The sequence below is a fragment of the Triturus cristatus genome, chromosome 2_2 (genome assembly GCF_964204655.1).
Source record: "Triturus cristatus chromosome 2_2, aTriCri1.1, whole genome shotgun sequence".
Lineage (NCBI taxonomy): Eukaryota > Metazoa > Chordata > Amphibia > Caudata > Salamandridae > Triturus > Triturus cristatus.
The window spans coordinates 861319004-861340268 of NC_140582.1; the positions used below are offsets into that span (position 1 = coordinate 861319004).

Here is a 21265-nt window from a genome sequence, read left to right on the forward strand (position 1 = left end):
CTGAGAGGTAGGAAACCATGTACCGAGTTTAGGCCGGCTTGGATGTCTAAATGGAATAAATCATATTCTTCTCCCCAAGAGATGGATGCGAAAGTGAGGTCCAAGTCTGCGGAGGTCCAGGTCAAACAAAAGGAGTACTTTGATGAAAGAAAGCGTGTTAAGATCAGAGAATTTACTGTGGGAGACAGGATCAGAATAAAGAAACCAGGTTTTGTAAGGAAAGGAGAAGCCAAGTATGGGGAAATTGTCTTGGTGGATAAAGTGTGTGGTAATGCTGTTCGAGTCAATGGTAAAGACTGGTGGAATAGTAACAAGGTGGCGAAAGTTAAAAATATGCCCAATGATGTCAAGTATCCTATGTCGAGAAGTGAGGCCTCTCTTAGGCTCTCTCACGGTAAACTTGATGTCCCGAATTCTTCTCCCAGCCACGCCACTGTCAGGAGGAGTACCAGAACAGTTAATGTTCCTGTTAGATTCCGTCAATGACGTTCGGTGTTTTTCCTTTCCACTGTGGTGTTTCTCCTGCATTTTCTCTCTCTCTTCTCTCTCTCTCTCTCTCTCTCTCTCTCTCTCTCTCTCTCTCTCTCTCTCTCTCTCTCTCTCTCTCTCTCTCTCTCTCTCTCTCTCTCTCTCTCTCTCTCTCTCTTTCTCTCTTCATCGCTGCTCTCTCTCTGCTTCTCTTATTTCTAAGAAAAGGAGATATGTAGTGGCCGGCTCTGCCTCGCGCTGCTAGAGCGCGAGGCGTACATTCTGTGTCTCGCGCTGTCCGCGATGACGCGGTGTCTTGACAGTTATGACAGTTGGTAGATGATTTACTGTGAAGCCACAGGCAAGCGGCGTGCCCGTGGGAGTTGATGAAATAAAGACTTGCTGTTATCTAAGTTCGATCTCGTCTGATTACTACAGTATAGTCCAGAAACATCAAAGAGCTAGTACTCAAGCACTTGTTACAAGAGCATTTATCTCCAAACTGGTCCATTGGAGCTGCAGAGCTTTGGGTTGCTACCTTCTCTGTGAGGCATGCCAATATCCCAGTGGATGAGGGGTTGATATCTTTACCTAGTTTTTCTGCCAGTACCACAGAGTTGCTTGTTGGCGGCAGAGGCCCTAGACCTTGCGTACCGTTTGTTCTTCCTTCCATTGCATCATAAGGACTGTGTCTAGCTTGCTCCTCTGCCTTTGCCTGGGCATTTACCCTGCTTGAGGCAGCATTCCCTTCCTCAGATTGAAACTAAGACTCAGAGACACCACCTTACGAATTTCATTCCCGAAACAGGCTCAACATACTGTGATTCTCGACAAATCACTTAATCTCCCTGTGCCGACCAAAATCAATGTATCTGTGTGTAACGTAACTGGTGCTCATGTAAAGCGATCTGATACCTGATACCTTCGGGTCAAGTTTGCGCTATATAAAACTCAGAAGAAAAAAAAAGTGGGTCTGCCCCAGGGTCTATTCAAAATATCGCTCTGTTCGAAGGGGCAGTAGATTGTAATTGTGATTGGAGTTGTCATTGAGCCTCAACAGGCTCAGTTTGCTGGATCACTGCTGCGGCATCCTATGCACTAGCGTTCCCCCTTTGTATGCTTTCCTTTCCCTTGAGTATGTTGCGAGCAACTTATTAAAAACTCTTAGTGAGCACCTCAGAACCACCTGTTTAGCTTGTCTGTTTGCCAAAGTCATGGTGCTAAGACTCAATAGGCACAGGGTACTTGTCAAAAGGTGTTAGCTGTAGGGACTCCTCAAGTAGTTCCACCCATGTTTCAAAGTTCCTCAAATTGGGACGATCCTTCTGGTGAGGCAACTTCTTCCACTTTTTATGGGTTTTTGTGCTCTAGGGTTCTTCAGGAGGTTACTAAGTAGAACGTTTGGAGATCGAGATCCAACATAGGTATTCAAGTATGACAAACAGTGGCGGGCGGGGAGAAGCAGGGCAGCAAGCCACACAGCAACCTAAAATAGCTGCTTCTGCTACTCGCTGCCTCCTCCCTTCTAGCCACAGCAGCTCTAACAGAAGCCGCACTAGGAGGCTTGTCAACCTACCATCTGTCTCAAAGAATTCAATCCTTGACACCGGCTGTGTACCCTCCAGAACCCTCCAGAAGACTTTCTTTCAATAATCAGGGCTTGCAGGCACTCAATGAATCCTTCGATTACAGCCACTCTGGGCACCTGCCCAAACCCTCCAAATGTACACTCACCGCCTGCTGATCTTAGCTATCTTCATGAGTCTTTCGTTGGGGGCAGGAGCTGGGTCTGGGGTTTGGGTCTGGGTCATGGGCTCTCCTACACCCAGCTGACCCGCTGCAGCCCAATTGTTTCAATGTCTCAAATATCTTAGCATCTAGGCAGGGTAGCGGGGTGGGCAGGAGAAGAAGTAAATGAAGGGCTCAGTGCCTCGTATACTATGCACGCTATTAAACACAGAGTGGGGGACAAATAGTGGCTAGCAACAGCCACACCCCGCTGATTCAACCGAGGGTTGGGGGCAAGCCGATTTTAACGCCCACATGATGACTCTGCACCGCTGTGCCAGCAGCATCTACCTCTCCTCGCGCCTGCGAGTTCCCACGAATATGTCTCCTTACAACGCATGTGAATACATCGGATGCCATTACAACGCGGTCGTTACAACAACGCGTTTTTACAACGCAAACCAGTACATCACAAGTCATTACAGCGACTTGCTGTAGGGAGGCCGCTGGACTTAGGAATAGTATTATTTACTGGTCCTACTCCAGTTTGTGCAACAGCAGGGTAGATGTTGGATTGTAAATCTAACACCAGCACGCCCCCTACAGCAAGTCGTTGAAACGACTTACGATGTAATGGTACGCGTGGTATCAACGCAGTCGTTTTAACGACCGTGTTGTAAAGGTACCGCGTTGTGAGGACAGCATTGTAAACGCTGCTTCCCGTTCCCACTTTCCCCTTCCTACCAGGGATCCGGTAAATCAAGTGAGAGGGTCAGGGGTATATGTCCAGGGGTATATGGTTGTGTTTGACCCCCAAGTGCTGGGCTATATCGTCTGGGAACCAGTGAGACAAGCATACCCTGCCTGCCGCACCTGCTTGCTTTGCTTTGATCCCAGCTTCTCCATGGGCAGTCAGTGATTCTGCTGGAAGGCTGGAGATTGTAGGACGAGGGTCTTGGGGCAACGGGAGGAGTGGGCACACAGTATTTCTTCTGTACTGCGTGGTGCGACACAACGTGGGATCAGAGACTCCTTTCCCAGCCACCCTCCCTCTCCACGGACTTTCCCTGGGGTGCCGTGCTGCTCATGCTTTGTTCAACCCAGCTTCACCTCTGCCTCCCGAATACTTGACTCTGGGCTAGATTGAGATTTCCTTGCCCAGACTCGATGAAACCGCTCAGCAACTCGCTATGTGCAGCTCTAACAAAGAGGGAAGGCATTAGAGGTGAGCACACCTCAAAAAATGACGCTGCTGTAGTTACCATTGAGGAATAAATGCCTTGTGACATCTCTCGAGCCAGTGCACTCTGCAGATGACCATGCCAGTCTAATCCATGAAGCACCAGTGTTTCTCAAATTCCTGCCCTAGTTCGCTTTGCACATTTAATCAGGGAACTTTAGCCCTCTGATTTTGAGGTGTTTGTGCATTGTGTGTTTGGAGAGTCAGTGACTCCTCAGCGCATACAAATTTATTTACGAAACCCTGGTGATTCCTCAGGGTCTTGTACAGTAATGGCAGCAGAATGGACTAAAATTTGAAGAGTGTCTAGGGAAATGAATAGAGACATGTGGACCCCGGACCTGTTGAGGACTAATACATTTCCAAAACACTTCTGTCCCCCATGTTGATTGAAGAATAACCAGTCAATATATCTGGTATCCTGATGAAGGCTTGGGAAAAAGGCAAGTCGAAACAATGCGATCTTAGTCAATTAATGGGTAATGACTGTCAGATGAAGAGTATTTCAAAGACATATTGTTACAGACTCTACAGAAATAGAATACTACTGGACTCTGATTTTTACTCCCCTATTATGTTTTTTTGTTATGGGAAAAATAAATACAAGTATGTATGTTTTTACTCTTAGGAGGGTAATTGTGGGAATCAGGTGTAGAAATTGCATTTGATTGTGAATATATGCAATAGATTCCCTTTGTGAGCCTAGATATAGTCCTATTCCATCTGCGCATTTGGTGTGAACAGTTTCCATACTATTGCTGTTTTATTGTGATACTGTTAAGTGTGTAGGTATAAGGCAATTATCTCATCGTTTTGAGCCGTTAATTTAGGCAGGTTGGTGCCCCTCAGATATTATTTTGCAGACTAAAAGTTTCCTGGTCCTGTTACACCATGCTACACTCTAGCAGTTGCACCTGCGCCCATAACATTGACAGCTGTGCCCCTACCATAATCGATCCTGACATTGTATGTATTTGTACTAATTTCCTCAAAAGCGCCTCCAACTCCCCTGTTTCTCTTTCCTGTTTGTATTGAGTTTGGCAGCAGTGGATAACATGGCCCCCTAACCACTGCTTTCAGTGTATTCCATATACGGTTATCATGTACGACCCCCTTATTGTTCTCAGTCATGTACTTCTCAGTTATCTCATGGCCTTTATTCTTGACATCTTTAAAGTGCAATAACCCATCTCTCAGCTTCTAATTGCCCTTCGTCACAGGACCTACCCAATCTGTAAGCATAAAGGACACTCAGCATGGTCTGACAGTGCTATATGACCAATTGCTGACTGAGTAATCATCAACAACAGTGGGCATAAGACCAGGAGATGAGCCAACCTTGCATACACATAGTAAGCTGCCGAAAAAAGTGGATATAATCTGTGTTGGTTGTTTTTTGACTGAGCCATATGTCATCCAGACCCACCTCTCAGAGCCAACCCCCTCTCCCCCCCCCCTTTGCTGGTCATGTGCCCATCTGTCCAGTCCTACACCCTGAACTGACATTAAGGCTCTCCATCACTATATTAAAGTTCCCACCTATAATGACCTTGCCTCTGTCTCATGCCTCTGAGGATTGGTTGTTGACTACTGTTAGAGGCTGGCCACTGGGAGGAAATGGCTTCTGTGTAGCACCACCAATAAGTACATCCCCTTTAAGTCAACTTTAACCTTGTAATCTGGTGTCTTGGGGACTCAGGCTTCGGGTCTGCTCTTATGAATGACTTTGGCAAGGCAACCAGTGCCAACCCTGTAGGAGAGTAGGATCTGCTTCACATGTTTACCCCCACGTTTTGCTGGTGTTTCACTGTTTTTCGACTTTAGTCTGGCTGGGACCTTGTTATTCAGGGCCCCAGCCTAGCTGATTCCTCTCTAAATTGATTGCATGTACTTTAGGTACACTCCAGACTGGATTCTGGGGTACCCTTGTGAGTCCCTAGTATATGGTATACTATATACCCAGGGCATAGGTACCCCAGAGGCCTACCAGGGGATGAAGCATGTATTATGCCACCCCTGGAAAGCCATGCAAAATGACACCACAGGTCTGCTACTGCGGCCTGGGTAAGGTGGTGCATGCAACCCTTACTGAGGTATAGGTTCACTGTCACTCGCCTATCACTGCACATGGTAACCTATCAGTCACCCCTATGGCAGGCCTTATCAATCCTGAAGGCAGGGTGCTTGGTTATATATGAGAGGGTGCCCAGGCATGAGCTGAGCCCCTCTGCAGCCTTCGGAATCTCTTCTCCGGGGTTGTCAGTGGTGCAGCCTGACCATATACTCTTAAGTGCATTATATCTTAAACGGTTAATGCTAACTTTGGATTGACTGCATGGAAACATGTTGTGTTTGGTGTCAAACACCTTGGAATCATACCCCCACATCAGTTCTTGATGTGAGGATATGATCCCACCCTTCTAGAGGGAGAGACATGACAATACTGATATACCCGGTAGAAATCTAAGAGAGCCCTGGCATCACAAAATGGATGCTGCAGCCACAGATACGGGTCTGGCCTCCTGCTGCTGACTGAAACTCCGACAGGGGAGGCCTGGACAATAGGTTTCCTGTCACAGGGAGGTGTAACCACCTCCCGGACAGGCTTATGTGTATTGGGGCTGGGTGGGAGCACTCTCTGAGTGCTTTGAAGTCCTGCACTGGGAGCACATTTGGTGTCCCTGTGCATAGTCCAGCTCAAACCGGTTCAGGGGCTTCCGGTTCAGGGGCTTCCAGCCCCTGCTCTGGCACGAAACTGGACAAAGGAAATGGGTGTAGCCACACCTCTTTCCAAACCCTCCCATAGGTGGGTCCCTAGAGTTAGTCCAACCCCTTCCTTGGGTATTAGTAAGGAACCTCTGTAACCAGAACTTTAGATATCCCTGGACGAAACTCTGAAGCTGAATCCTGGAACTTCGACGCTCTAATAACGACTAGAGGACTGAAGAAATCTCCCTTGGGGTCAAGGAGTAACTCCCCTGCTTGGCAGGCACCAACAAAGCATTTTGCCGGTCTGCATTTCCGAAGCTCCATCCGGACTCCAAAGTATTTGCAGCCCAGGAAAAGGATTTCCAGACATCTCAGAGGCCGACCTGAGTCCCCAGCAAAGCTGAGACCCGCATCCCTCGTGAGTAGCATGGAAACGGAACTCCTGGTCCCCGTGCACTTTTGCAAGTGCATTGACTTCTCGACGTCTCTTGAAGCCGTGCTTGGGCTCACTTGTAACCCCACCTCGAGCAGAGAATCCGCTGAAGATTGTTGGCCTAGTCACCCCGAGTGACCCGTGGGCCGCCATTTTGTGTTTCTTCTCGAGATCCCTTTGGGACCCCTGGTCCGTCGACTGGTGGGTCCCTGAGGGGGTAACTTTGATTTTCCTTGGGCTTCTCTGGTAGCTCCAGACATGCCCCGACTCCCTACCAAGTGGTGAGTCCCACAGACCTTGCTGGTCTGCACCGAAGCATCTTTCTCCTTTCTGCGTGGGTTGCTGTTGCCAAGGTTTGTTGTGTCCAATCCGGGCACCGACGCTGCAGCACTCGACATCCTTCGTGGGACAGCTTGAATCCAGCTTCTGGTTGTCCTCGCCGCCTCCTGGTCCTCGTGGCTGAAGAGTCAAGCTTCACCTCCTTCACCTGAAATCACCCTACATTGGTGGGCATCCGCCTATCGCCTTCCTGGTCACTGGCAAGTGACCCAGACTCTGTCCCCTCTGCTTTCAGGTTCTTCTCAACTTCGATCCAGGCTTGGATCTCTTCGGACACTTCGCATCTTCCCGGCAGCAGCACTTCTTTGCCAGCTCCCATTGAAATCGACGACGCAACCCGACACCGTTTGACACCTATGCACCCAGCTTCCCTGGGTGAGGTAACTCGAGTACTCCGGTGCTCCCGTAGGTGTTGGCCCTAGAACTTCCTAAGTTCCAAAGTGTTTGGTCCTGACTCATTTCTAAGTGTCCCTAATCTTTAAAAATCTAACCGTGACTTTCCCCATAGAAACTAACAGGAGCTTGCGGCTGTGTTCTCACACTGCACACGGCTCCCGTGGGTCCCCTGTGTCACTACCTTGGGTGGTTCCTTGGGGTCCCAGCGATTCTACAGGCTCTAGGCCTTGTGTCTAGTTAAGTCGTGGTTCTTATACCACTATTTTAGTATATGGTTTGGCTCGGCCCTAGGGCCTGACGTGTATTTGTGCTTATTACTGTGATATTTGAAGTGTAACTTATGTGTTTTGACCTCTAGTCTCATAAAGAGACTAGAAGGGTGTGTTTAGAAATAAATACATATATTTTATAAATATACCTGGTGTGGTTGTCTTTCATTTAGGCACTCAAGAAATTATAGACTGGTAAAACAAGCTGCTTTACATTCTTTCAAGACTTAGCCTGAAGGCTGCTCTCCATAGCTACCACTAGGAAAGCTTTCAATAAAGTTTGTCTTTAACCTATAACCAATAAGGGGTTGTTTGGACTGGTACAGGGTGGCCACTATAACTAGTGGACAGCATATACCAGGCCAACTTCTTCCAAACCCCCTTCTCCCATCCCCCATAATCTCTCTCAAAGTTCGTGCCCCCTACCAAGTGCCATCTGATCTTCGCCAAACCCACGAGGGCCACGGCGTTGGAGTTTGATTTAGGTAGACAGGCAGAACTCTGCATGCCTTACCTTGCTTCCATCTTAGCCACCTCCCATGAAATTTAATTTACTCAATAATTAGATTGGAGTGGGAGTTTTCAGACACAGAAGACAAAATATATAATAAATAGACTTGTGCATATTGTTGCCCTGGTTATGAATGTGTTGGAGCTTTCTGATCCCTGCACAAACCCCAGTTTGCCCAGGGGCCAGAAAACCGAGTTTACCATACCCAGTAGTTACTGGGTGCGATAAAGACCTCATAGCTCGTTAAATTTCGTCAGATCAAACCAGGGCAAAAGAGTAAGTTAGAATAGAGTAAGGGTAAGAGTGAGATATTTACTGTGACGTGGAATTTGGTGTGGTAAGCAGCAAAACTGCATGTCAGTCCTCAAACTTTGCATAGGAGCAGTTTTAGCACACCCGATACATTCTGGACGCAGAGGAGTTGGATTTTATTGGAATGAATAAATAGCACCTACCACTCTGCGGCGGTACACCTACTAAGAACCTAAGGAGACTATTCACAAAGGCATGTAAGACTACCTAAATGAGTACTCCTGTAGTACTTCTTTCCATACTCATAAATACTTTCGTGAAATGGCCCCTAAATGTGAAAATACGTTTTAGAATATTTTTTTACAGAGTTAAAGTGTACTGCAAAAAAAACGAAACAGAAAATATGTATTCTCACTAGAAAAGTCTCTTTTCTGTCTGCCCTGTCAATGAAATATAGATATATTATCGCTCTGAATACATATTTACTTCGTTGTAATGATTCCATTCCCTAACCTGTTATGATTGTTGCTACTTTCATTTTTAGTTTGTGGGTGTTAGTTCATTGAACACACCTAGACACTACTACTGCAAAGACAGGATGCTCAAACTGCTGAGACAAATGTAAAATCAACGCAATTATTTTCTAGTTAATATTTCGACTATAAACAAGGAAACATTTATTTGCGGAACCTCAAGAGGAAAAAGTTTAAAGTGAAGGATGAGAATTGTACTTGGCTGTTTACTTAAATTGTAATGCACAACATTTAAGAAGCATTTAATACTCAGCCGTGGTTAAGGTTATTTCAAGGACGTCTGGAGGTCTGGGAGGTACCTGCGCGGATCTAGAGTGAACATCAGTTAGAGCCTAAACTCTGCTTTTCAGTCCCATTCATCGAAGGGGGCCCTTCTTTTACTGAGACCCTCACAGCTGAAAGGTCCTGTCCACGTGCTTCAAAAACGAAGGCCAATACCAAGAAGCCCTTGAATCAGAGGGGTCTTGCATTAAAGGAATGGGTCTGCCTCTAGGATGACAAAAGGCACCCACAGGCGTAGAAGTTGTAATTTACCTAAAGTGTTATGTGCATGTGTGGCTGTGATTTTTCCAAGACTTTTCTGTTGAATAGATCATTGTGGGCTAGGCAGAGTACCTGAAGTTTTTTGTTGATTGTAAAAGGTGTTTTTATGTTTGTGTAGGAGAGACCCATCGAAGACGATCTTCATCTTTTGCATATTTGAATCACAATCTTGCACCCATTCCTGAGTATGAAGCTCTCCACTGCATCGACTCTGGTAAAGTACCTTGGTAACTAGTACCATGCATCAGCTAAGCAAACATTCTCTTTATATTTTTGGTAGGCATCACTTTATCAATTTGGTTCTGAGGACACTGGTAGGCTAAATAATTATACATATCTGTTTCAGCTTTATTAGCATCATGAGGCGAGGCACTGGGTACCCTTCTCCTTCTTCCCAATGCACTTCATGCCTTCCTAATCATCATTTTATGACCCACCAGGGACATATTAGAACCCCAAACTAGGTGTGAACCTACAGAAAGACAGTCTTCTTCAACAATATGGCTCACAAGTAAAACTAAAAACTCTAGAAAACTCAGCAGTAAGGGTCAGATGTATAAAAAGTAGGAATTGTGATTTCCTAATTACGATGCTTACCGAATCACAATTGGGCATTCGCAATTCTTACTGTAAGAAAACGTACATCTTCTAAGTAGCAATTCCTAGGGGGTCACAAATTGTCCTATCTCATGAATATTAATGAGGTAGGTCGCAGTTTGCAACCTATTACGAATTGCAACCATCGTAGGGATAGTGGCCTGGTGGGGTCAGCAGACCACCATGTCTGTGATTACTTTTTAATAAAGCATTTTTTTTTTAAATGCAGCCCATTTTCCATAAGGGAAAATGGGATGCGTTTCAGAAACTAAAATAAAACGTTTAAGTTTCACTTTTCAAGAGTAGGCAGTGGTCCTTGTTGAAATTAGAAATTCATTTCAACATTCACAAAGGGGAAGGGGTCCCTTGGGGCCCCCGTCCCATTTGCAAATGGTTGCCACCTCCTTTGAGGTGTCGGTAAAAAAGGAATGTTTTGCAACTGTAATTAAGTTGCAATATATTCATACATACCACTGTGATTCTGTATTTGGAAAGGACGCCCTAAATATGCCCCTTCGAAATACCAAGTAGCTAAATGCAAATTGCGTTTGGGTAGCATTTTACTGAATCATAATTTGTGGTTTGTACATATGAGAAATCATTTTTTGTGCTTTGTGCATTCGGCTCCAAATGTTTTAGAATCAAGGGTGAGTGATCTGCATTTCAGCACACATGACCAACAACAGTGATTTTGTGGCAAGACCAGGAGGCCTGTATTATGCATCATTTCTTTTTTGCCTCATACACATCAGCAACAAGAACATAGAATTAGAACAACAACCATCATTCCAGGACCTTTAGAACATGCACATAATCACTGAAAGTGCAGCCATCTTCCTTCTTTGGTTGCTGCTCATACACAGATGAGTACCTTTTGTTAGTAGCTTAATTCAGTGTATGAGAAGGAGATTAGTGTGTTTTATGTGTGTACTGTGGCATTTATAAGGTTTAACAAGTGTGTGTGGGGCAGTGTGCATGATTTGGGAGATATCTGTGTTTGTAGGACAGGGTTTTGTATGGTAGAGACAGATTTCAGTTGTGGTTGTTTTCGGACGATAGCAGTGTGTGTGGGCTTTGTGTGGCTTGATCATTTTATGGAGGCAGAGTTGTGGCATTTCCTGCTGGGATTGGTAGGATGCAGCGCAAAACCAAAGGGGATGATGGACGGAGTGTTGAACATTGCAAGCACTAACCCCCAGTCAACTGATCTGGGTTGAATCCATCATCATTCCTTAGCTCACTCCACCACCCCAGTTCAGACATGGCCATATGCAAATCAGTCTGACCCTGTGCCTCATGGGAACAGTCCAGCGCGAACTGCCAAGCCATGTCTTCCCTGGACCAGAAACAAGCATCCTGGTACCGGTTTCTGGCTAATCAGTCATCATCAGCCAGGCTAGCTTTAATCCAGTGGCAAAGTGAGCAAGAGACCCACGTCTGGGCATACCCTGCCAACTTAGGGCGAACAAAGCAAAACCAAAGGGGATGATGGACGGAGTGTTTAACATTGCAAGCACTCGCCCCCAGTCAACTGATCTGGGTTTAATCCATCATCCTTCTTTAGCTCACTCCGCCACCCCAGTTCAGATATGGCCATATGCAACTCTGTTCATCATGGGAACAGTCGAGGCCGAACTGCCAAGCCATGTCTTCCCCCTCATGGGAACAGTCCAGCCCGAACTGCCAAGCCATGTCTTCCCACATTGGTATTTAGGCGGTCCAGGCCATTTTGAGGAGGTGACCAAATGTGGGGCATGTCAGGTGATTCCTGGAATTGTTTGGCTGCAAAGACGTATTGTGTGACTATATGGGGGCATGTGGCGAGTTAACGAGACTTAGGGAGGTTTGGCATTAAGTCGACACGTCTGTTGGACAGCAGCTGTGAGCGGTGGCAGCTTGAAGCCAGTAAATTAATTTAAAGCTTACTGAGGCTTCAGAGCATGTGTGTCTTTGTGCGATGTTGGAGGACAGCGCAAGGTTGAAGCTCATCTTTCCTTCCTGGTTGCTAGGCTCGTGTCAGGGCCGGCGGCGGTACGAGCTAAGGTGGCTCGTGCTCGAGAAATTAATTTGTGTCCCTACAGGGCCGCCGTACAAACGTGCGTGCTGCGATCATTTTGGATGACTGGACAGGATTGCTTGCAGCAGCGTTAGAAGATAGGAAGACATATTTTGACATAGAAGAGTTGCTGTTCTTAGGCGGTGACTGTAATTGCGATCAGCTGTGAGGAAGGGGTATCTTAGTGGATTTCTGTGAAAGGATTTTATTTCACTGTTATAATTTGAGAAGGTGAATAAATAGATATGAGTTGAATAGTGGGGGAAGATTTGAATAACAATGTAAGGGAATACATGGAGAAGATGTTTGGGGATCTAGCAGATAGCGTGGATAGAAACACTGACAGTTGTGTTCAGAAGCACTTTAAGGAAAACAGTGCTAATAAGATGGTAGAGGATGAAAGATATTGGTCTGTAGAGGAGGTGAAGCCAGTGACTAGTAGGTCACAAGACAGAGGAAAAAGGAGGACACATAAGAGAAAGCATTCAGAGATGCATAAGGGGAGGAAAGGGTCTGGGCATAAGGCTCCAGAGTTGGATGTGGTTATAAGGGCTAAAAAGGAGGCTATAAAGGCACATGGGAAGAATCATAATGTGGTGACATGTGATGGTTCTTCCACAAGTGGGAATGAGGAATTGACCTGATCTTCGGAGATTGATGAAACTGAAGAGGAAGGTGAGAGGTGTAGTAGGGTGAGAAAAGATAAGAGGATTACGTTAAAGCAGAGTGACTTTGTAGGCTTGTTAGGTGAAGAGATGTTTGATCCTCTGTTAATACAGAATTCACTATCACTTCAGTGGTCACCAGCAGAGCGTGCAGCTCAGTATATTTCATATTGGATACAAAGGGAAATACCTAAGGAAGTGTGTACTTGTTTGCTCTCAGTGTCCGAGACCAACACTAGAGTCAAAAGTGGCTTATACGCCAGAGTTAGACCCCAAGAAGCTGGGTTTCCTCAGTCAGTCTGGTCGTGACCCCAAGAAGGGTTTGGACAAAGGTTTGAAAGAGTGTCAGGATCGGTTCATAGATATCCTTGGACCTCTTATGAAAGTGTTTGACTTGCGCGAAGAGGCATATACGAATAACACAGGGGTGGATATCACAGAGTTGCGCCAATGGGTCTAGAGGGCAATTTACCTCTTAGGGAATATGAATGCTGCCTTGTGCACCGAAAGCCATAAGAGTATATTGGTGAAAATTGATCCCAAACTGGTGGAGCTGGCAGGCAAAGAGTTTGGGGTGGAGAGCAATGGAATGTTGTTCAGCGAGGAATTTGTCAGAGATATGTCTAGATATGTGGGCACATTGAATTCCCTACAGAAGGTCCAAACGCCTATGCAAAAGGTTTTCAGTGGGGCAGGGATAATGCGGGGTCGCTTCCCTGGCAGTGTACACGGGATTACTCGTGGGCCATTCTCACGGGGAAACAGGCGCTATTAATATGGCTATTGATATAGATCAGAACAGGGTGGATTTTATCCGCAGAGACACAGGGCAAGGTCATGTTGTTCATGGAGTGAGAAGGAGGAAGAGGAGCAGCAGGTGAGTTTAGGAAAATGCCTTTCATGTTCCCATGTGAAGCTGGGAGGCAGACTAGCGCAGTTTGTTTCAAGGTGGAGAGACATTGCACAATATCCGTGGGTGTTGAGGACGGTACATGGTTATCATGTACACTTTGTGGGTGTCGCAAGACAGGAGGAATTTCCAAGAATTCTAAGGTTTGCCAAACATCAGGAAGAGTTGGTTACTCAGGAGGTAAAGGCACTTTTGGAAAAGGGCGCAATAGAGAGGGCAGTGGAGAGTCCAGGACGTTTTGTAAGCAACATTTTCTTAGTTGAGAAGGACAAGGGAATGAGACCCGTAATCAATCTGAGTTAATTCAACGATTGGGTGTGTTAAAATCACTTCAAGATGGAGGGGATACACATGTTAAGAGATTTGTTAAGGAAGGGAGACTGGTTAATAAGATTATACTTGAAGTATGCTTATTTGAAAATCCCAATGTGTCTGGAAAACAGGGTCTATCTTCAGTTCAGGTGGAAGGGGAACCATTGGAGGTTCAAGAGTCTTTCGTTCGGGTTGACGTCAGCGCCATGGTGTTTTGGAAAGGCCATGAGACCAGTGATGGCAAGGGAGGCCCGGCTGATAGTGCATCTGGATGATGTCTTAATTATGGCAGATGAGTGGACGTTGACATTGGAACAGAAATATTGGCTGTGCGTAAACTGAAGAATTTAGGTTTTGTATTGAGCAGGGACAAGTCGTGCTTAGTATTGGCACAAGAGATGACATTATTAGGTTTCCAGATACAGACCTTTGGAAAGTGTGTTGAGGTTACCTATGGAAAAGGTGAAGAGAAGAGTGAGGGATTTGAAATGGATCTTGTTGCATCAATTAGCGAGGTTATTGGGTCTGCTGTCGTCATCAATACAGGCAATATTTCTGGCACCCCTGCATTACAGGGCTCGGCAAAGGTTGAAGGGCTATCATTTGCGATTAGGGGCGAAGTATTCCCAGAAAGTGAGAATAAATCAAGACGTGATGGAGGAGCTGGATTGGTGGCTGATGAACATGGATGCATGGAATGGAAGGGCAATTTTCGGGGAGGTACCAAAAGTGGTAATAGAATCAAATGCAAGCATGTATGGTTGTGGAGCAAGGTGTGGTTCAGTGACAACTGGAGGATAAGGGTCGAATACAGAGAGGGAGATGCATATCAATTGTCTGGAGCTCCGGGAGGGTTATTTCGCAGTGAGAAGTTTTGTAAAGGGATAAACAAAATGTTGTGTGCTGTTGAAGCTGGACAATGTGTCACCAGTGCAGTATGTGAACAAGTTGTGGGGTCCTCGTTTGAGAGGGATGGCAGAGATGGCGAAAGAATTTTGGAGATTTTGTTTAGACAGGAAGATCATGGTGCAGGCTCAATATAATCCAGGGAAGAGTAATTTGGAGGTGGACTGGAATTCAAGGAGTCTAACCGATCCAAGCAATTGGAGGTTGGCCAGGGAGGTGTTCAGGAGTTTGGAGAATAGACGGAGGTCTTTGGTAGTGGATCTGTTTGCAGATATACTGAATGCTCAGTTGCTGCAGTTTTACAGTTGGAGACCAGATCCAGAGGCATTGGGAGTAGACACTTTTCTGAAAAATTGGGAGAAAGGAAGGATGTATGCTTTTTCTCCTTTCTCAGTGATACAGAGAGTATCCATGAAGGTCAGGAGAGAGGGAACAGAGTTGGTGTTGATCACTTATTTTGACAATCTCAGGTGTGGTTTTGGGATGTGATGAGCTTGTTGTGGGACTATCCAGTGTTGTTACCATGTTTCCCTCAACTACTGATAGATGCCCAGGGGAATTGTCACAAGATGGTTGTGGCAGGGCAGTTGATTTTGCGAGGTTGGCTGATTTCAGGAGAGTGGGGCAAGTGTCTGAGTTATCAAAGGAGGCCACTGAGCTTATTAAGGAGTCCTGGGCCCCAGGGACAACTAAGATGTGCAGGTTGGTGTGAGGTAGATTGTTTAGTTGGAGTGTGGCAATGGCTTTGGATCTCATATCAGCTCCTACAGTAGAGGTAGTGAAGCATTTGATAGAATGGTTCAGGAAAGGTCTGACATATAATTATGTTAATTTAAGCAGATTTGTGATTTCAGCAAGGCATACATGGGTGGATGGAATTCCGATCAGACAGCATGTTTTGGTGAAAAGGATAGTTAAGAGTGTGCATATGGAGAGGCCTCACAAGGCTAAATATGCTACTTTATGGTATGTCACTCCAGTATTGAGGGAAGTTGGGGAGGAAATGGATGTTGGACGTTAAAGATGTTGTCTTGTAAAATGGCAATTTTGCTGTGCCTAGTGTCTTTTAGGAGAGTTTCTGATATTAGGGCTTTGGAGGTGACCTCTAGGAGTTTCCAACCTGAGGGTGTGGGTTTTGAGTTGTGAAAGAGGACTAAGACTATGTCTAGAACAATTTTTTATCCAAAGATGAAGGGACATGATTTGTGTGTGCTTCATTGCTTGAAGCAGTATGAGAAAGGAGCAGAGAAGTTGAGAGAGTAAGGCTGTTCACAATTGTTGATTTCTTTTAGACAGCCTTTTAAATATGTTTCAGCACCTACTCTGGCAAGGTGGGTTAAGGAGATGATGAAAATGACAGGTATTGATGTAAGTGTTTTTAAAGCACATTCAGCAAGGGGAGGGGCGATGGCTAGTAAGGATTTTTTATCAGGTTCCAGTCTAAGTAGTATCATGGAGGCTGCAGATTGGTCTAGTGATTTAACATATTTAAGTTATTTTGAACCTGTGGAAAATGCTGTACAAAGAGTATTGGATGAGCTTTGCACATGCATAATATTGGCCTCTGGGCCTTGCCATTAAATGGAGATTTTCCACAGTTTTAACCTCTTCAGTGCCCATGACGAGATAGTCTCGTCATGGAGCACGGTTGCGCTGTGCCCATGACGAGACTATCTCGTCATGAACCCCACCCACTAGTGCAATGCCCGGCACAGGAGGGGGAAAGGGCGTGGCACTGAAGGGGTTAATGGGAAGAAAAACAAGGGGCATATTATCAAGAAACGGCATAAAAATTATCACCGCTTTAGCGGCAGAAAACTGCCGCTAAAGCGGCGATAATGGGCTTGATAATATGCCCTTGAGAATTCCCATAGAAGCCCATGTTCTGGTCTCAACATGGGCTTCTATGGGAATTCTCTGCGGCATATTTGCAAGCCCATTATCGCCGCTTTAGCGGCAGTTTTCTGGCGCTAAAGCGGCGATAATTTTAACACAGTGCTTCATAATATGCCCCCAAGATTTTATTCCAGGCATGGAGGCTAATATTGTCCCTCCCTGAATTGTGCCCAGCCCTTCTGATGTGTTTGGTTTTGTGTTCCAGGACAGAGTTGAGAAGACGGTTTTGACGGAGTTTTGGAAGGATTTCACAGATATGAACGATTTGCTTCTGGTAAATTTACAGTTTATTTTAAGGATGGACTTTTGGTTTATTCGCAGCAAGAAAAGAAGGAAGATGGCTGCACATTCAGTGATTATATGCATGCTCTAAAGGTTCTTGAATGTTGGTGGTTGTTCAAATTCTATGTTCTTATTGCTACTGTGTATGAGGCAATAAAAGAGATGATGCATAATATAAGCCTCTGTGCCTTTATTAAAATTATGATTTTCTTCCCATTAAAACTGTGGAAAATCTGCATTTCTTGTTCAATACACGGGCAATAGTTTATTCATTTCATTATAATCTATGCGATAACAACATTGCATTAGGCCTATATTTTTTTAATTTATTTTAGTATTCAGTTAAGCAAGGGTACAGATCCAAGAAGGAACGCATTGCTATACAGAGAACAATTGTAATCTAGCAGGTACATTTCAGACACAAAGAGCTGTAAATGGAACAGTGTGAGATGTAGTTAGAACCAGACTTTGGAAAAAAGATTCAACATTTCATAGCCTTTGTGACAAGATTTAGCCCTAAAGTTTAGAGGTGAGGTTGCTTCATCCTGGCACTGTCCCACTAGATTTAACATCTGCATCAAAACTCTGCAGAATGATCTGTAGTCAGCATTATACATCCCTGATCGGCTACCAATCTCCTAATAGATTAATACCTGTAGTGTACCAAGGATAGCCTAGGTTAAACAAAAACAAGTGTGACCTCTTGCAAGAGCCGTAACTATCTTCAGTTTAGTCAGGTTGGTTGTAAATGATCGCACAGCATTTCAAAGCGAGTCGGCTTGTGAATCCCAATAAACTCCCTACATAAGCCTTTCTATTACAATAGATGTCAACAGTTGCCAAATAGGAGCCCTTACAGATTCTAAACAAAGGGGGCATTATACATTTATTGTGTAGTTAATAGATTAACTCCTCTCAAAGAAGCCTGCATTCTGACTGATAGCAAGATATGTGTAGGAGTCAGTGTGGATACAGTGCTCGTCATTGAGGTATATAATGTTGCCATGGAGGAAGAAGGAGCAAAGTTGGTTGTCTGGAAATCTGTTACATTAATGGGCAGTTATTGTGAATACTGGTTCAATAGATCCAGAGGTCACTGTAGACCTTTAGCAGTATGGTCACAGTGTCATCAGCAAAAAATCAATCTGTCCTTGGGTTAGAGTGTCTTGGGAGGAAGGTGACCTTACAAAACTCCTACTCAAAGACAGTTAGTCTAGTCTGTGCTGTGTGGCCTTACACGCATTCATGAAGTCCCCTTTGAGCCTCGCTGGGTGAGCAGCAATATAGGATGATGGACGTCACCTCTTTCATTCCTTTTGCAGTACTATAGATATCATAACAGACTGCACACAAAGTCTCATCCACCTCCCTGTGAGGCATCCGTGATACATCTCAGTCCACCCGCATGTATAATCCAGTCCAATGGCGTGAAGCACCGAAACAAACCCCCCAACCCCCTCCTTCCCCTCCCACTTCCGAAGCCCCCCAACAAGGACCCCCAACCCAAGCATGTCACCAATTACTTAGACATTCAGGAGTACAAACAAGACTCCCATACCACCTATCCGTCTCCCTGCTACACAAGCCAAGGTAGTTATTAAAGCAGGGACACAGGGGGAAGCCTCTTATCGTGGCCGCAGTGATCTCATCTCACGTTACGCCCCCGCAGGTGGGAAAGGTTGCTCAAAGGGCCCGCCCCACATCCCCCTCATCCAGTATATCCTCATCTTCTACAGCCGGATGCTTGACCCGTTCTAGGAGTGCCACCCATGCCCGGGCCATTTCCAGCGATTTCTCACTCCCATTACGCTGAGCCATACATAACCTATAGTTCCCTTCACTTTCTGACCATTTCACCAACTCCTTATTCCAATGCACCACACTAGGCTCCTGCCTCGCTTTCCAGTGGGAAGTAAGCTCTCTCTTAGCCAAAACCAACCCTAGGTCAATAAACTTGCTGGTAACCTTGATCCTGGCGGTGTGTGGAAACCAGTGTAACAAACAGACCCCCGGTGTCACAGCTATCTCCCTCTCTGTCACAGTCCTCAGAGCAGTCGTCACCTCTCTCCAGAAGTCTCCCACCTTCGGACAATCCCAGAACATGTGGAGAAAACTCGCCCCACCCTTGTTACAACGAGGACAAGTGGCCGACACCCCAAAGTATTCAGTAATTTTACCAGGCGTGAGGTAGGGACTATGAAAGACATAAAATTGAATGAGCTGGAAACAGGCATTCCGAGAGCATTTCCACGGCGGCTCTACAATCGCCTCCGAAGGTTTTTCTGCAATGGGCTCCCCCAGATCCGCCTCCCACTTGAGGCGCAGCGCCGTCAGGGGTTGACGCAGATCCCGGGTGATCCTTCGGTGGAGTCAGGTCACCGCTTTAAAGTTGCCTGCCGCCATCCCTACATATTGACAAGCGAGAGACGTTTCTGGCTCCAGCAGTCTCTTTCGCCAGAGCTTTCTGATAGTTGTCGTCAAGGCAGCATGCAAGAGAAAGTCCCCCCGCGGGAGATCATGCCGCTCCCGGAGGTCACTAAAAGGGAGAAGGTTACCATCCTCATAAAGGTCACCTATTACCATAACTCCCGCCTCTTCCCAGACCAGCAATTGGCTCCAATCTCCCTATGGGGCAATGCCATGCACATCTTCAGCAGGATCTCGGGTGCATACGGAGTCTTAGCGTGCACCCTCCTGGCCAGTCGTGCCCAACACTGGCGCACCGTGCGCAAATCCGGCGGCAGTAATACACCTCTCAGCGGGGTCCGCAGCAGCACACAGGACAAGTGGTCCCAACTCGGATCCAACCCACCCTGGTCCTCAGGTCACCGAATATGGCCCGCCACCCATTTCGTAAACCATTGAAGCTGCGCAGCATGGTAATAGGCATTTAGGTCCAGCAACGCAAGGCCCCCCTCTGCCCTGGACCACTGCAGGGTGGTCAAAGCAACCCTCCGTCTCCCAGCTCCCCATATAAACCCCGCAATCAGAGTATTAAGCTGGGCAAAGAGTTTACCCGGGATCCAAACAGGGAGCGTCCCGAAATAATAGAGGAACCTGGGCAGGATGACCATTTTCACCAAGGCCACCCTGCCTGCAACAGACAGTCCCCCAAAAATCAAAACAGGTTTTCGCCCCACGCACCACCCGCCCCACATTGCCCTCCAAAAGATCATCAGGAGCATGATAAATCTGGGTCCCCAAGTATGACAAACACCAACACTCCCACGGAACATCTCCTGCCCTCGGATGGACTATCCTGTCTGGTGTAGTAGGAAACAAACATGACTTGGCCCAATTCACCCGGAGATCTGCCACCCTCCCCAAGGTCTCCAACAAGGTCCTCGCTCCCCGGTTGGTGTCCCCAGTATCCGGCAGGAATATAAGGAGATCGTCCACATACAACGCTATATGCTGCATTCGTCCCTCCACCAAGAGCCCAGGGAAATACTTCCCGGATCTAGCGTGGGCAGCCATGGGCTCCATCGCCAGGGCAAACTATAAAGGGCACAACGGGCACCCCTGCCTCGCCCCCCGAGCGACTGTACAGGCAGCAGAGATCAATCCGCCCGTCTTCACCCTGGCAGTAGAAGCACTGTATAGCAGCGCCGTCCACTGTATAAAGCGTTCACCCAATCCGAATTCCCGCAAGACGTTAAAAAGATATGGCCACTCCAGGCTATCGTAGGCCTTTTCAATATCGACCGCAAAAATGCAGGCCTCTTCCTTATCATAGGAGTTGGACCCCAAAATGCGCATAAGTCTGCGCACATTCATCGCGGTATTTCGAGAAGGAATAAATCTGGCTTGATCTGTATGAATCAGTTTCGTCATATGGTGCATCAAACGACTGGCCAGAATCCGACTTAAGATCTTGTAATCAAGATTAAGCATCGCTAGGGGCCTATACGAGGAGCGATCCCAAGCAGGTTTGCCTAGCTTGAGAATGGGAACTATAAGGGCTTCGCGCGTGGAGGCTGGGAGGGCACCCTCCTGACGCGCCCTGTTATAGAGCGCCACCAAACAGGGAACCAAAACGTCAGTGTAGGCCGCGTAAAATTCGACGGGAAGCCCATCAGTGCCCGGTGTTTTGTTTCTGGCTATGTGCCTTATGGCACTGCGGACTCCGCCCGCCTCAATGCCCCGACTAAGAGCTTCGGCATCCTCAGCCTCAAGCCGTGGCAGCCCAGCCTGTGGCAGAAACTCCTCATCCCCCGGGA

The 21265-nt window shown here is 46.5% G+C and overlaps 1 protein-coding gene across 2 annotated transcripts in view; it reads left to right on the forward strand.

The window, feature by feature from the left end:
• Positions 1–21265, forward strand: part of TMEM156 (transmembrane protein 156) — a 241420-nt gene that overhangs the window by 207591 nt on the left and 12564 nt on the right. For both annotated transcript variants that reach the window (XM_085642254.1, XM_085642253.1), the window contains one exon: positions 9540–9635. In XM_085642254.1, the coding sequence (XP_085498380.1) occupies positions 9540–9635 (96 nt within the window). The remainder of the gene's footprint in view (positions 1–9539; positions 9636–21265) is intronic.